This window comes from Corvus moneduloides, chromosome Z, assembly GCF_009650955.1.
Source record: "Corvus moneduloides isolate bCorMon1 chromosome Z, bCorMon1.pri, whole genome shotgun sequence".
Classification (NCBI taxonomy): domain Eukaryota; kingdom Metazoa; phylum Chordata; class Aves; order Passeriformes; family Corvidae; genus Corvus; species Corvus moneduloides.
The window spans coordinates 64,268,059-64,284,540 of NC_045511.1; the positions used below are offsets into that span (position 1 = coordinate 64,268,059).

Here is a 16,482-nt window from a genome sequence, read left to right on the forward strand (position 1 = left end):
TAGGCTGTCATCACTGAACTTTTGAAATCAGTATGCCTTCTAGACCTTAGGTAAAATCAGAACATTTCAGTAAAGGCTGGAGAGTGTTTACTGATACCATTATCTGAGGCATAAGCTGTCTTCACTACTCTTCCCATTGCAGTATACATTTTTATAGACAGACCTGCTGTAACAGCAGCAAGATAGAAAAGCACAATAGAGTTTTGGAGTGCAAGGTTCTGTGGAAGGCCTTGTCTAGAAAAAGTATTTGGATTTCCAGCTTCTCAAACCAGAAGCTTTTAATGGTTTTCCACTTTGCTTGAGTTGACCATGTCAAAACCCCACTTTGGTTTAGTAGCACATGAAGTACCTTTCAAACACTGCATGACACCTCACCCTATACGACCTGTGACAAAGCTTTTTGTTTAAACTGAGGTTTTAGCCTAACCCTTGTACCTCAAGTTCCCTTCATCAATTACTTCTACCACAAGATTTGGTTTTAAAAGAAGAATCTGAAGTCAGCCAGATGAGCAAGAAGAGAGTCTGACTCTCAGAAATCATACAACCCAGCACTCATTTGTAAACAAGTGTTGCTTATGTCTTAGGATTAAACCAAGTTATGTTTAATGAAAGTACAATATAACATTTAAATCCCCTTAGTAGAGGTAGAAAGCCAGTGTTTTAATCTAATCCATTCAGATCAGAAATACTGATACCAGATACTGATTTATTGCTATTAGTGATAACCAAATTTGAGAGCTTATACTGTCAGCAAGGTAGCATGAATACAGTTGCAATCTCCAATATTCAGAGTAAAACATATCCACATCTGTAGTAAGACAATAGCAGATTCTAACAAGAATCTGCTGCTTCTTGTAAACATTGTATTTGTGCAGATGTTTAATTTCCAAAATCATGAAAGGCAAGGTTAGTAGCAGAAAACACATCCAGTTTCACATTCGGCAATGTAAGAACCCTGCTCTTCAAGGACAACTAAAAACCTAGCAGCACATTTCAAACAATATTACAAGTTTTTCTTAATTACTCACCCTTCGAAGCCCCTCCCCCCCAAAATGAAATAAAAACAACAAAAATCTGACACAAAAAAATAAAGTGCAGTACCCAGAAAAATAAGTGTCAAGAAAATAGCCATGTTTGTTTCTTTGGGAAAAAAAACCAAAGAGGAAATAAAAGAGTACTTGGCCTCAGGCTTAAAAGTACTATAATGTGTCCATCATTTTGGATTCTTCTTCATCTCTTTGTATCACAGAGTTAAAACTGCAGACATCTGTGTTTATGGAACCTTGTAGATCTCCTGTGTTCTGCAACAGATGAAAAATCGACAGTTTAATGCTCCGTAACTGTACACGTGGAGGGAGAAACAAGAGTGAGAGAGAAACAGAGAAGACTGTTTGCATTGTCCATCTCATGATGAGACAAATTTGCAAGAGAAAGGAAATAAGGTCTGAAAACATCATCAACCAGTATTACATCACTGTTTCAAGAATTTTTAAAATTTGCTAGCATAGCTTGTATTAGGTCCTAATATTTCTAGTACCTAACTGCACATTTACATAAAATTCAGCTGCTTGATCTTACCTCTGAGAGGTACTTTAATCAAATTATTTCAAACAAGTACTTTCAATTGTGATTCCTTTCCTAACACATATTTTTTGACAATCTTTTAAGTTGTTTCTTCACTCCAGAATGTGGCCATAACTGGAACTGTAAAAAACACCTAAGTATGTTCAGTTTCCTTTCATCACGAAGGGAGACTTTCCTTAGGCTTGACTTCTCTTGCCCAGAGAAGTTGTGGTGTGCCAGGCAGTGTTCAAGGCCAGGGTGGATAGGGCTGTGAGCAGTCTGGTCTATGAAAGGCGTCCCTGCCATGGCAGGGGGTTTGGAATTAGACGATCTTTAAAGGCCCCTCCAACTCAAACCATTCTATGATTCTGTGACTTACTTGACTGATCCCATGATTTTACACTGCTCGTGGTGATGACTGGGAATACAGTTCTAGGATCTGATCCGTTCTGTCATGCAGCGTTTATTTCAGGCATGAAAACGTAAAGGCACTGAACAAATAGATGCTTTTGATCTTATGCTGATGCTGTGTGAATTCCAGCAAGGAAAAAGAAAGCCCATATATGCCTTGTGTATTAATAATACTGCATGATATATCCCAAATACTAGCAATTCAAGAAATACTCCTCTTTACATCTCAGAAAGGTACAGCTTGTCTAGGCAGGACCTAATCCTGCTTTAGTTAAATTAAACTTTAGAAATAATAAACCTACCTGTAAGAAAGATGTCCACTCTCCCATGCAACCAGGATTAACATTGAGATCATGGAGTAACATAGTTTGAAAGCCATGTGATTGTGACCAGATTCTCACTCTTGTCTTAAATGCCTCAAGCTCATTTTTAAAGGCCTCAAAGTAGCCTTCTCCTGTCTGCAAAGAGAAAAATGAAATATTTGTTCTTCATCCAGATTTACTTTTGAATTGTGAGCATACACAGTGCTGAAAAAAATCCATGCAGTAATGACATGGAATTTTGAGGAATAACAACTGGGAACAACTCAGGAATAATGTCAGTCAATTTAAAATTATATTTCAGGTAGATTTCTTTTTAAGACAACCTGTAGCATTTATATGTCTAAGTAAAGTAACTGATTTATCTAAGGACATGTAAAACTAAATCTAATTTTAGCCTTTCATTTATTCCGACTCAGAAGGTATCCTTACAACAGGTGCTTTTTGAAGCCCTTTGGTCAAAAGTAAAGCACAAACTGACTCACATTTTAACTACAATCATTTAAGCACTACTAAGATCCCTTAAACTCTTGAACAACTGAACACAGGCTACAGCAAATCACAGTTTCAGTTTTCCCACCTTTTTCCTGCACAGCTCTGGATTGCCCTATTTCAGTAATGAGAAAGGGACACTATTTATATATCCACCCCACTGTAAAGTGCAGATGAAATGGAAAAACTGTGACAATACGTAACTACACTTTGAAAACATATGCAATTAGTCAAAAGTCAGAGCAGTTTAAGCCCAGTCTGTGTTTGCTGTTGTCTGTAACACACCTGCTGTCCCCCTACTGCAACAAGCAAAATCCACTAAGCCTTCTGTTTTGGGGTGATTTTATGATGCTACTTTATTCCCTAATCATCTGCTTTATGCCCAGAAAATGTCTCTGGTACCTTTAAGATGAACCAGAGGACGGGGCCAGAGCCTGAGAACCCCAGGTGCGGGCTCTATTCGATCTCTCTCTCCAGTGTGGTCAGTGGCTACATTGCCTTTTAGTGAATTAATTTTGACAACTTAGGCAAGAAGCTTCTGGGTTTTTTTCTCCTTTGCCCCCCTGCCTCCTCACCCTGGCCTGGTGGCTTTTCACAGGCAAATCCTTTCAGCAAGATTTTTTTTTTTTTTTTTTTTCCTCTCTCTGGCCCAGGGAGCCTACGGGGCACCCCCAGCCAGTCCAAACCCCAGGAAGACCGAGTCAGTGAAAGAAGGGACATTAAACTCCACCAACTTCACCTGCTGCAAGAACACCCATGCCAGAAATCCAACAGGTTCCCAGCTGCTGCGTGAACTGTTTTCTCTCCACTTCCAAGAGACAAAGAAGGGCAGCAGCCAGCTGTGCTGCTCGGCCACATGGTGAGGTGGAGGTGGGGTGTAAGGTTCAATTTTTGTTTTTTTTTTCCTGTGCTTTGTGGGTATCTTGCTTTGCTAATAAACAGTTTTACCTTTTTTTTCACTTTCATCCCCTGGTATCCATTTCTCTCACGGACAGAAGAAAAGGGAGTTATTGCAGTCCTTTCTCTCTAGAGGAGATGCTCATTCCAGGGCATTTTTCTCCTGAAATTTGTCTCCAAAACAGAGACAAATTTGGCACCCAATGTAGGGCAAGAGAAAGTGAAAAAAAAAATACATTCTGGTTTCAAACACTTTGTATTAGGGTACAGCAGTCAGTGGTCACCACGCTGCATGATTTAATAACGTTTCTCTGGAACCTAGGCATGTGTACCTGTCTGCAGAGATGGGGAATTGGGTCCCTGCCATATACCTTTTACAAATCAGGAACACAAATTAGGATTGTCATGTTAATATGCCTGCTGCTAGTGATTTACACAAGTTTAACAGAAATAATGGGAACCACTGAGAACCATTGTCTTTCCGTCCTGGCCTCAGGAACCTTCTTTTGGGGTTTTTTAGTAATTACACCCAGTCTTTTAGGGGAAAAGTGGGGGACAATATTTCCCAGCACTTCATCTCCTTTTTCCCCTCAGATGTGGCACGTAACCTTTTGAGAATGTTCAGTTTCCCCTGGATGTTGAAGATACCACCCTCCTGTTGCATTATCTTGTAGGTTTCCTCTGTATGGTCTGTGGCTTGTCTAAAATGAGGGCTGAGATTTTCAGAGTTGTACAGATACCTACCCCAGTTGTGGAAAAGTCTGAGTGGTGTGGGATGTAGGAGGACACAGGCCAAACCCTGAAGGAATTCTCTGACCCAAACTTCCCTCCTGAACAAATTCAGAATCCAGCTGAGTTGGGGAAATATCTGAGAGAGAACTGCAATAGCAACTCTAGTGAGAAGAAACTCACTGCAAGGTGCTAGGTCCTGGCTAACACTTACCGCACACCGTAGGGCAGCAGATACAGCCAGAGGGGAAGGAGGATGAATCAGAAGACACCCCAGTCACTCTGGCTGCAGCTAAACCAGACAGGTAGCCTAAGCCAATAGCAATTGCTCCTGTCCAGAAAAGGAAACACAAAGCCAAATCCATTCACCCAGTGGATGATGATGGGCAGCCAGGACCTTCACAGCCAGCAGAGGAATCTGAACCAGAAATCATTACTGAGTGTCTGTCCACAGAAAGCCTTTGCACCCCAAGAAAAGCCTTATGAAACAGTATTAAGTTGGATGGTCTGAATCTGGGATGCTGCAGGCGATGGTACAGTTCTGGATGGCACTGAAGCGAGGCATTTGGGGTCCCTGTCATGTGATTTAAGTATTGACCAAGGGATGACAAGGGGCCCTGAAGCTCTCAGTCTCTGGACATGGCTCTTAAGAAGTGCTGGGAAGATCTCCAGCTGCAGCAAAACCCCTGGAAGGCCATGGAACAAGGGATTCAATGCCTGAGAGAACTGGCGGTGATAGAGATCATATTCTCAGATGACCAAGCAATTAGGAGCCCTGACATGGTAAAATGCACACCAGTGCATTGTGCTGAAACTTGCACAACACGCACCACCAGAGTATGTCCCTGCTTTGGCAATGATGACATGGAATGATGGGGATGAGACAGTGAGTCCTATGGTGAGGAGGCTCCGGGCATATGCAGACACTGTGCATGGCCCAACACAAGCAAGAATTGCAGCTGTGGAAAAGAGTCTGTCAGATCGCATATGGAAAATGGAAAACCAGACTGAGGAGACCCATAAGAAACTCAGAGACAAGATTAAAGAGAGCCTTCTTCATATCTCATCAGACCAGAGGCCCTGCTATCAGAAACAGACATCCCCCAGCTAGGGAGAGAGGATACACCCCCACAAGCTGAGCTGTGGTTTTTCTTTTGTGAGCATGGGGAAAATATGAAAAGGTGGGATGGAAAACCCACTTCTGCCCTGGCAGCATGGGAGTGTGAAGCGAAGGACGGCAATAACCAGAGAGGGAGTTCCACCAGAAGGAAAGTATCTCTAGTTTTGAAAAATATCCAAGGCTAGAGGGGCCCTGCCTCTAGCCAGGTAGAGGCATGGGAGAATCAGGTCTTTTGGACTGGGTGGATTCATTGGCCTGGCACATCAGCACCACAAAAATACGAGGCCTTGGTCGACACTGGTGCACACTGCACCTTGATCCCATAGGGACATGTGGGGGCAGAACCTGTCTCTATTGCTGGGGTGACAGGGGGATTGCAGCAGTTAACCCTGTTGGTGAGCCTGACTGGAAATGAGTGGAAGAAACATCAGATTGTGACTGGCCCAGAGGCCCCGTGCATTCTGGGCATAGACTTCCTCCAAAGCAGATATTTCAAAGACCCGAAGGGACTCAGGTGGGCCTTTGGAACAGCTGCTGTGGAGGCAGAGGGCATTAGGCAATTGAACACCTTGTCTGGGCTGACCGAGAATCCTTCTGCAGTTGGGCTTCTGAAGGGAGAAGAGCAGCGAGTGCCAATTGCCACCTCAACAGTGCACCGCCGGCAGTATCGGACAAATCGAGATGCTGTGATCCCCATCCACAAGATGATCCGCGAGCTGGAGAGCCAAGGGGTGGTCAGCAAGGCCCTGTCACCCTTCAACAGCCCCATCTGGCCTGTGCGCAAGTCTGACGGGGAATGGAGATTGACTGTGGACTATCGTGCCCTGAATGAAGTGACTCCACCGTTGAGCGCTGCCGTGCCAGACATGCTGGAGCTCCAGTACGAGCTGGAGTCCAAAGCAGCAAAGTGGTACGCCACTATTGACATTGCCAATGCATTCTTCTCCATTCCTCTGGCAGCAGAGTGCAGGCCCCAGTTTGCCTTCACCTGGAGGGGCGTGCAGTACACCTGGAATTGACTGCCCCAGGGGTGGAAGCACAGTCCCACCATCTCCCATGGACTGATCCAGGCTGCACTGGAAAAGGGTGAGGCTCCAGAACATCTGCAGTACATTGATGACATCATTGTGTGGGGGAACACCGCATTGCAGGTATTTGGGAAAGGAGAGAGAATCATCCAAATTCTCCTGGAAGCTGGTTTCACCATCAAAAGGAGCAAAGTCAAGGGACCTGCCTGAGAGATCCAGTTCCTGGGAGTAAAGTGGCAAGATGGACTACTACCGCAGGCCTGGTTCCTACGGTATATCACCGTGTCCCACAGCCATAGGGAGGAGGAGGAGGAGGAGAAGATCCAGCAGGCAGGAATTGTGCAGCAAGATTGATTTATTTAATTATTTTACAAACACTTTTATAGACTTTTTTCTTCATAGTCTAATTGGACAAAGGACCAGCCACCCCTTGGGGGTGATTGGCCAAAATCCTAAAACATCCATTATCAAAATATTTTCTACTATATCATAAACTTTCCAAGGTTGCAGGTGGCTTGGTTGTTTACATTCCCTGCTACCTCTTCTGTGAGAGAGAAAAATCTCTCACGGACTTAGAAAATAACAAGAAGTCCTTGCTAACAGCATTTTTGTACCTACAATGGATGACGTCAGATTCCCACTGAGGTCATCAATAAGATCACGGCAATGTCTCCACCGACCAACAAGAAGGAAACACAAGCTTTCCTAGGTGCCATAGGTTTCTGGAGAATGCACATTCCTGAGTACAGCCAGATCATGAGCCCTCTCTACCTGGTCACCTACAAAAAGAACGATTTCCACTGGGGCCCTGAACAGCAGCAAGCCTTTGCCAAGATCAAGCAGGAAATTGCTCATGCTGTAGCCCTTGGCCCAGTCAGGACAGGATCAGAGGTAAAGAACATGTTCTCCTTTGCAGCTGGGAACAATGGTCTGTCCTGGAGCCTCTGGCAGAAGGAGACTGGGGAGACTCGGGGTCTGGGATTCTGGGAGCCGAAGCTACAGAGGGTCCAAAGCCAACTACACTCCCACAGATAAGGAAATCCTGGCAGCCCATGAAGGAATCTAAGCTGCCTCAGAGGTAATCAGCACAGAGGCACAACTCCTCCTGGCACCCCGACTACGGTGCTGGGGTAGATGTTTAAAGGAAAGGTTCCCTCTACCCACCATGCCACCAATGCCACATCGAGCAAATGGGTTTCTCTTATGACACAGAACGCCTGAATTGGAAACCTGAATCACTCTGGGATTTTGGAAATAATCACAAATTGGCCTGAAGGTGAAAGCTTTGGTCTTACTGATGACGAGGAGCAGGAACAAGTGACACACGCTGAAGAAGCTCCACCATACAACCAACGGCCATCAGAAGACACACGCTACGCTCTTTTCACTGACGGTTCTTGTCACATCGTAGGGATGAACCAGAAGTGGAAAGCAGCCGTATGGAGTCCTACACGACGGGTTGCCGAAGCTACCGAAGGAGAAGGTAGATCAAGCCAACTTGCTGAACTCATTCAGTTGGCCCTGGACATTGCTGAGAGAGAGAAGTGGCCAAAGCTCTACCTCTACATTGATTCATGGATGGTAGCCAATGCTCTGTGGGAATGGCTGGAAAGGTGGAAAAAGGCCAACAGGTAGCATAGGGGAAAACCAATCTGGGCTGCTGAGGAGTGGAAAGACATCACTGCCCGAGTAGGAAAGCTAGTTGTGAAAATCTGCCATGTAGATGACCATGTCCCCAAGAGTAGGGCTGATGGGAACACCAAAACAATGAGCAGGTAGATCAGGCTGCGAAGACAGAAGTGTCACAGATAGATTGGAAACACAAAGGAGAGCTGTTCCTAGCTCAATGGGCCCATGATGCCTCAGGCCATCAGGGCAGAGATGCCACCTATAAGTGGGCACGAGACCGAGGGGTGGATCTACCCATGGACAGTATCTCCCAGGTTATCCATGATTGTGAGACATGCGCTGCGATCAAGCAGGCCAAGCGGGTGAAGCCCCTGTGGTATGGTGGGCAATGGTCCAAATACAAGTATGGGGAGGCCTGGCAGATTGATTACATCACACTGCCTCAAACCCGCCAAGGCAAGCGCTATGTGCTCACAATGGTAGAAGCCACCACTGGATGGCTGGAGACCTACCCTGTGCCTCACGCTACAGCCCGGAACACCATCCTGGGCCTGAAAAAGCAAGTCCTTTGGAGGCATGGCACCCCTGAGAGAATCGAGTCTGACAATGGGACTCATTTCAAGAACAGCCTTATAAACACCTGGGCTAGGGAACATGGCATTGAGTGGGTGTACCACATCCCTTACCATGCACCAGATGCTGGGAAAGTAGAGCAGTGCAACAGCCTGCTCAAAACCACCTTGAAGGCACTGGGCAGGGGAACTTTCAAAAACTGGGAGGTGCATTTAGCAAAGGCCATCTGGTTTGTAAACACCCAAGGCTCCACCAACCAAGCAGGCCCTGCCCAATCTGAGCCCCTGTGAGAAGCACATGGAGACAAAGTTCCAGTAGTGCATGCCAGGGGACTTTCGGGCAAAAGCGCTTGGGTCAATTCTGCCTCGAGTACAGACAAACCCATTAGTGGGGCTGTCTTTGCTCAGGGACCTGGGTGCACATGGTGGGTAATGCAGAAGGATGGGGAAACACGTTGTGTACCTCAGGGAGATTTGCTTTTGGGTGAGAACCCCTTGTAATGTTGGAATACCTATGTACCACTGTTTGCTGAATGTGACTGCCACTACTTGTATATAGTTACATGTATATATGTATAGATGTGTGTGCTTAGAATTGGAATGTATTAATTTGGGCATTAAGCTGACGGTATGGAATAAGGGCTTGGGGTGATTCTATGATGCTACTTTATTCCCTGATCATCTGCTTTATGCCTAGAAAATGTCTCTGGTATCTCTAAGATGAACCAGGGGATGGGGCTGGAGCCTGAGAACCCCAGGCACAGGCTCTATTCAATCTCTCTCTCTCTCCAGTGTGGAGAGGAAACACTCATTTCAGGGCATTTTTCTCCTGAAACTTGTCTCCAAAACTGAGACACTTTCATTTTCAGAACTGGAATTATAACAAAGTACTCTGTCTAGAAAATAATTGCTAACAAAGCACTTTCCCATAAGCCTAAATCAGTCAACACATTATTTAGCCTCGTAGGAAGAGACCCTCTCTAGAACACTGGTCTCCTGTAAAGCATCAAGAGTTTCTCACATCATTACCCAAGTTGACTTACTTTGGCTTTTTGGAAAAAGAGACGAAAACATCCTCTTGGATCCACATTGCAACTTCTGGCAATTTCTATAATAAACTGCATTACAACTGCTTGGTGTGCTACTTGCTCCATCAGAGCTCTTTTCTGAAAAAAGGAGCAAAAAAAAGAGTTGAAGTTCTGATTTAAAGAAGTTCCTGTGATTATATTTCTAAAATTCAGCAGAATTTCCTTTTGCTCCAGTTCCTAAGCAGATGAGAACTGATGCTTACAGAACCAAGAGGACTCATAAATAGCTATAACTAAACATAAATGTGACAATGCACTATCAATAAAGTGATTGGAAGAACAGTTCAACAGCTAACGAAGTTGGTCACCATTCTACTGTGCAAGTGGGAAAATGTGTGCTTCCAAAGATTTAAACATCTTCATACCTGTTCAGCTTCTAGATGAAAACACCACAACATGAGATACCTAGATGTTTCTTCACATACAAGGTATGGGTGATCAGACAAAAACCTTTGACTATCATCCCATCTGCTCAGCATGCCTAATAAGAGAAACACAGTTAAGATATTCTAAATGGATAAACGATTTGATGCAGCAAGGAAATTACTTGCACTGATACCCAGTATATAACAACTTGGCAATTTACCAACCTCAAAATGACAGCATGCAGCTAAATTTGGGGGGTTTATTTATACATCTAAGCAATGCTGAAAGAGCATTACCAGAAGACATAATTAGACCTTGAAAATACTAAAAGTAGATTATAACAGTTATGCATTTCTAGCAATGCTAATAAGTTATTTTTAATCAGTCCTCATACACAAAGTGGTGTAGGTATCTATTAGTTACAGTATCAATTGGCTTAAAAAGTTTATGGATAGAGATTTACACTAAGTGGCTCTGACAAACACAAATCCTCTAAATGTTCGCAAATAAAAATGCAAAGAACAGAACCTGTATTCTGTCAAAAATTAAAGTGCTTCTAACACATAATTTGCTATATTTTTAGAAAAATTCAAATTAATTATACAAACAGCTTGATCTCAAAAAACAACCTACACCAGTATCGGAAAGTTAATCAGAACTTTGAATTGTGGTATCGTGGCACTACCTTAATGTAATAAGCTGAATTTAAAATCAGAACTCAATACTCACAGCATTTCTCAAAACTGCCCTCCAAGTATCACTGACAGTCATTATTGGCAACAGGTACCAGATGTAGAGTTTCACCCATCTATCAGCACAATTATAACTGGGCTAGAGATAATTCAGTGGTAATGACCTAAGATAATCTGAATTCTAGCAAACAATGGCGAAAGAGAAAGCAACAGTTTATATTTCTTTTGACTGTTTTCGAGTTATTCTGTGTAAGTTCTTTATTGAAGTCAGAGCAGGATCCAGAAACAGGACTCATGCAATATAGCAAAGTCCACAGCTAGCATGGAACAAGTGACTTCAGAAAGCATTAATGTACTGTAGTTTTCTACAGTGGACTTATGTATTTCAAATTAAAATAGTAACATGGCTTTGAACTTACAAAGTACAAAAAAATTTAGCTTCTCTAATAAGGTTGCTTCTGTAACAGTTTAATTTTAATTTAGACAAAGAGTAATTCTGTCCAACTCTCAGCTAGGAAGCCTACAAGACAGCCTCTTCTTTTTTTACCTGCTGAAATGCACAGCAGGGGGATATTTTCTAATTCCAGTATCATTACACTGAGCAGTTAAGGTACTTGAGAGAACCTGTACCTATTACTGCTGTTTACATACTCTGACATCATTGTACCTCAACTTCATACTTGCAAGGCTTGCTAAGGCTAACAGGGCTCAAAGCCCTTTCTTTAAAACAGCTTTAAGACCCTCAGAAGCCAAATAGCTTATTAAAAACAAGTTTGTAAGAACAACTGAATTTTGCCAATCTAGTCTTACTCTTGATTGTTCCAGAATTCTAAATACGGCTACACTGTACTATTGTGTGAAACCAGCCTGAATGGCAAGCACTTCAGAGAACCACCAAAATTTCAGATTACATTACAAGATTAGCTTTGTGCTCAATCAAGTTTAACAATTATGACAGAGCTAAAGTGACACCTAGTGGATAATTAAGTATAGTTTTAAACACACAATTCTGAGCACACATACTCTCAGTTCAAGTGTTTACAAACATGTCCATTTAATCAGCCATTACCCTTACAGATTAACAGGTGACCAAAACCCATTTAATAAAACATTTAATCTCCTTTAATAAAAGCAGGGTGTCATGGACAACCCATGCACTTTTATATACATGACTTTTATTTCCAGGAACGTCCTTGCCTTTTCCCACTGGTGTGGAATATCCCTCTGTCCTGATAAAATAAAACTGAACAGTCTGTCATCTAGGTCTTTCATTTATTAGCATTCATTTTGTACAAGAAGGAGAAAACCAACACAAATTCTGTAGGCACTGCAAGATGTTGGAAAAACAGACTCACCAAAGTGTCTAATCTTTTGTTCATGTTTTTGCATAAGTGGTTCAGACACAGCTTCATCTTCAATTTCTTTTCTTTTTTGATTAATAAAACTCTGAGGAAGAGAAAGATTGTACTATCACATAAATGCCACACATACTGTTCAGTGATATAAAGGAGTAACATATATGCTACTATTTAAAGAGCTATGTTCTAATTTTAGAGTCATCTCATATTTGAGAAGGTTTTCTTTTAGAAAGTACATTACCTAGTAACAGAATTTCAAAGTCCCATCATAGTGTATGAAAAACTTCTGTTTTCAGATAGGAACTTACTGATCTGTTAGTCATGAGAATCATGTACGTTGCAGCCTGGATCAGACAAATCAATGAAATTAGGAGATGTGATAGTGATGTCAAACTAATTTTTGCTTTTACATATTCTTCATGTATATTTGTAGCTCTGTAGCCTATTACTGCAAACTGTAGAGATCCATAGCTAGCATTTTACCTACTCGGTTAGCAAGAAAGACAAAACACATTCCTAAAGGCCCAGTGCTAATCTTGGTTCTTCTGAGACCAAGGACAAGATACTCTTCCATAAACAACTAGTGAGGAAGGGGGGCTTCAGCAGAGAGTCGAACCAAGAGGAGGAATTACTTCAACATATGTGTTTCCAGTTGGGGAGTCTTGTCAAGTTGCTAAATTTATAAAACTGTACTTGCTCTATGTCACGTAGCCACCTTCAGTGCATTTTCTGTGTGTATTTTGGTGTGTCCTTTCATTTTTATGAAGGGACCTTTCATAAAAGCTTTAACTGCATTTATCATCTGACTGTGTCTGGTTTGTGATTTTAAGGCTCAGAAAAAGGCAACAATATCAGCTGAAATTAAATTGAGAAAACAAAGATGAGAAAAAAGTTCATGCTAAATAATTTGTATTACAGTAGACAGTATTAGAGGCAAACTAAATTTCATATTCTAGGTTGGATGGGACATTTAAAGATCATGGAATTTCAACCCTCCCTGCCCAGGCAAGAACATCTTCCACTGAATTAGGTTGCTTCAAGACCAATCCAGTCTGACCTCTGGTACTTTAAGGATGAGGCCACCCACAACTTACTTCCCTGGGAAACCTGTTCCAGTGTCTTGACACCCTAACAATAAAAAAAAAAAGTCTTCCTTATAGCCAGTCTAAACCTACCATCTTTCAGTTTAAAGCCACTCCCCCTCGTCCTGTCACTACAGGCTGTGGTAAAAAATGTTTCTCTCTATCTTTCTTGTAAGGCCCCTTTATGTACTGAAAGGCCACACTAAGGTAAGTAAGAGCTTCCCAGAGCTTTCTCTTCTTCAAGCTGAAGAACCTAAGCTCTCCCAGCTTTTCCTCATAGGAAAGGTGCTCCAGCCCTCTGATAATTTCTGTGGCCCTCCTCTGGAGCCGCTCCAACAGGAGTCTTTCTTGTACTGGGGAACTGGATGCAGCACTGCAGGTGGGGTCTCAGCAGAGCAGAGCAGAGGGGCAGAATCCCCTCCCTGGCCCTGCTGCCCACGCTGCTTTGGATGCAGCCCAGGACACGTTTGGCTTTCTGGGCTGTGAGTGCCCATGGCTGGGTCATGTCCAGCCTCTCACCCACCAGCACCCCCAAGTCCTTCTGGGCAGGGCTGCTCTGATCTGTTCATCCCCAGCCTGTGCTGATACTGGGGACTGCCCTGACCCAAGTGCAGCACCTTGCACATGGCCTTGTTAAAACACACGAGATCACCACAGACCCACTTCTCAAGCTTTTCCAGGTGCCTCTGGAAGGCTTTCTTCAGGTCTGATAACTGCACCACTCAGGTTGGTGTTATCTGCAAACTTGCTGAGAGTGCACTTGATCCCTCTGTTTAACTCTAATGAAGATATTAAATAACACTGGTCCCAGTGCAGACCCTTGAGCAACACCACTTGTCCCTGATGTCCATTGGGACTCTGAGCCATATGCCACCAACCAATCACTTTCTTATCCATCTAAGAGTCCACCCATGAAATCCATCTCTCTCCAATTGAAGAGAGAAGGATGTTGTAGGAGACCATGTCAAAGGCTTTACAGAAGTCCAGATAAATGACATCTGTAACCCTTCTCTTGCCCACTAATGCAGTCACCCCATTGTAGAAGGGCACTGAATTGGTCAGGCAGGACCTGCCCATGGTGCAGCTGTGCTGGCTGTCCCGAACCACCGCCCTGTCCTACGTGTGCCTTAGCACAGCTTCTGGGAGGATCTTCCAGTGATCTTCCCAGGCACAGAGATGAGGGACACCTCATGGTTTTGTGCTGTACAAGACACAGAAGACACGCAGAGACTAGTAAGAACTGGAATGAACCAAAGAGGTTAGCACTTGTTTCCACGCACACTGATGTAGGTCATACCTTATTAAAAACTTCTTTACTAACAGGATCTGAGTTCCATAGATTCTGTCTTTCCCTCTGGTTTAGTGCTTCTTCTTTTCTTCTCCATTCTTCCTCTCGCCATCTCAACTCAGCAGCTTCTGTCCTTGCTTGAGCAGATTCCTGATCACAGGATTCTGAATTATGCAGTGCTAAACTACCAAATTTTTGCTGGGCTTCTGCTAGGTTCCATGTGCATTCTACAGAGTGCTTCACAAACTCTCTTTCTTTTTGGCAGGCTAATTCAATCCCTTGGCTGTATGTCTGTGAGGAAAATCAGACATGCTATTTATGGAGAGAAAATTGTTGGTTTACAGTTTCTATAGAAGCAGACTAGCCTGAATCCCAAAGATAATAATAATGCACCTGGAAGGCACCTTAGATATGCAGGATTATAACAGCAGGAGTGATGAAGCATGGCAACATACAACTATGTCTTCCAGAAAGAGATTTCCCATTCAAGCCACCTTAACTTTAAGTGTACTTGCAAAATCATGGATCATGTGCTGCTATCAGTAATAGTCTCCAGACTGTAAAAATACTTTTGACACAGCTGAAACCCCTCTGGTTATCTTAGGGCTGGAATATTAGCAGCAGCCAAGTGTGAGAATACTCTGAATATACACTTCTGATAAGAAATTACTGGTTTTGAGATGTCAGATCACAACAGTAAAGTAACTGCTGCTGGCTGCATTTCAGTATTAGTACCTAAACAGATGGCCAACATCTTCCCTTAAACCCACACTAGAAGTGGCATATAAGTTATAAAGCAGCCAAGGCCCAGCACAAACATGTGCTCCTTTTGCTCAAATCTGTTGAAGATGTCACCACTCATAGCTGGGAGAGAAAAGGGACATTGTAAGCAACTCTGTTTATATTACTTCCAGGTGTGTGGTCAGAATTCACACTCAGTAATTCAAGAAATTATCCTCTATAACACTTGTCATGTGTTTCCCACCAAGAGTGAAGAAAAAAAGCATCCATATGCATTAGTTCCTCAGCCTTCCACTGCCACGTTATGAAATCTGCAGTGCTGATAATCTCTGGCGGGGCACACGAAGGACAATTTGTGAAAGATTGTCTGAAGGAAACTTTAACGCAGGTAAATCAAACTTATTGTCCCAACTTTGTTTGGGAATTACAGCATTTTTATTCCGGCACTGACAAGAAGAAAATTCCACCGTTAGAAAACTACGTTAGAAAAGTAACGTAATGGCAGCTTCTTGCGAGAACACACAGAATTCCTTACAAGGCGTTTATAAATCGCCGCCTCGCCCTGGCCACCAGAAAAACACACCGCCTACCTATCTGGTCCTCAGGCACGGGGACGCTGGGATAACTCCAACCCAGCTCCTTCCGCACCGCCTGCCCGCGGCGGAGCTGCTACCCAGGGCTGCCGGCGCCAGACCCCACCTGTCCCCGCCGGCCCTCAGAGCCCCGGCGGGCTCCCCCGCACGCCCCCGTCCCGCCACGGCGCCCGCCCTCCCGCCGCCCCTCCGCGGGCCGCGCCGCCCCAGCGCCGACTCACACCGCGCCCCCCGGGGCGAGACGCGGTGCGAGGGGCCGCGGCAGCGGGGCCGGGAGCACGGGCGTACCTGCACCTCCGGCAAGCGCTGCCGGAAGGCGGCAGCCTGCGCCCGCTCGTCGTCCTCCTCCTCCGGGGCGCCGCCGTCGTGGGAGCGCGGCAGCCACAGCGCCATGCCCGGTGCCGTCCCGGCGGCACGACCCGCTCGCCGGAACTGGGGCAGCGGCACTTCCGCCGATCGGAGCGCGGCCGGCAGCACCCGCCCCCGGCGCGTCGGGAGGAGCGAGTGCCGGGC

General features: G+C 44.3%; 1 protein-coding gene across 1 annotated transcript; it reads right to left on the minus strand.

The window, feature by feature from the left end:
* Positions 1–423: 423 nt before the first annotated feature.
* On the minus strand, positions 424–16,454 carry CDC37L1 (cell division cycle 37 like 1). The gene is made up of 7 exons (XM_032095709.1): positions 16,258–16,454; positions 14,645–14,926; positions 12,263–12,353; positions 10,215–10,330; positions 9,805–9,927; positions 2,277–2,432; positions 424–1,301 (listed from the first exon to the last, which is right to left on the minus strand). Exons 1-7 carry the CDS (start codon positions 16,360–16,362, stop codon positions 1,200–1,202), a joined length of 975 nt encoding a protein of 324 aa, XP_031951600.1. The 5' UTR covers positions 16,363–16,454; the 3' UTR covers positions 424–1,199.
* Positions 16,455–16,482: the final 28 nt, after the last annotated feature.

What these genes read in the sequence shown, in the direction of transcription:
- CDC37L1 (XM_032095709.1), bottom strand. Translation starts at nt 16,362, where the DNA reads ATGGCGCTGTGGCTGCCGCGCTCCCACGACGGCGGCGCCCCGGAGGAG. An exon ending in GTAAAGAAGTTTTTAATAAG is followed by an intron (nt 12,354 to 14,644) that starts GTATGACCTACA and finishes TCTCTTCCTCAG; the next exon opens with AGTTTTATTAATCAAAAAAG. An exon ending in AGTGGACATCTTTCTTACAG is followed by an intron (nt 1,302 to 2,276) that starts GTAGGTTTATTA and finishes CATCTGTTGCAG; the next exon opens with AACACAGGAGATCTACAAGG.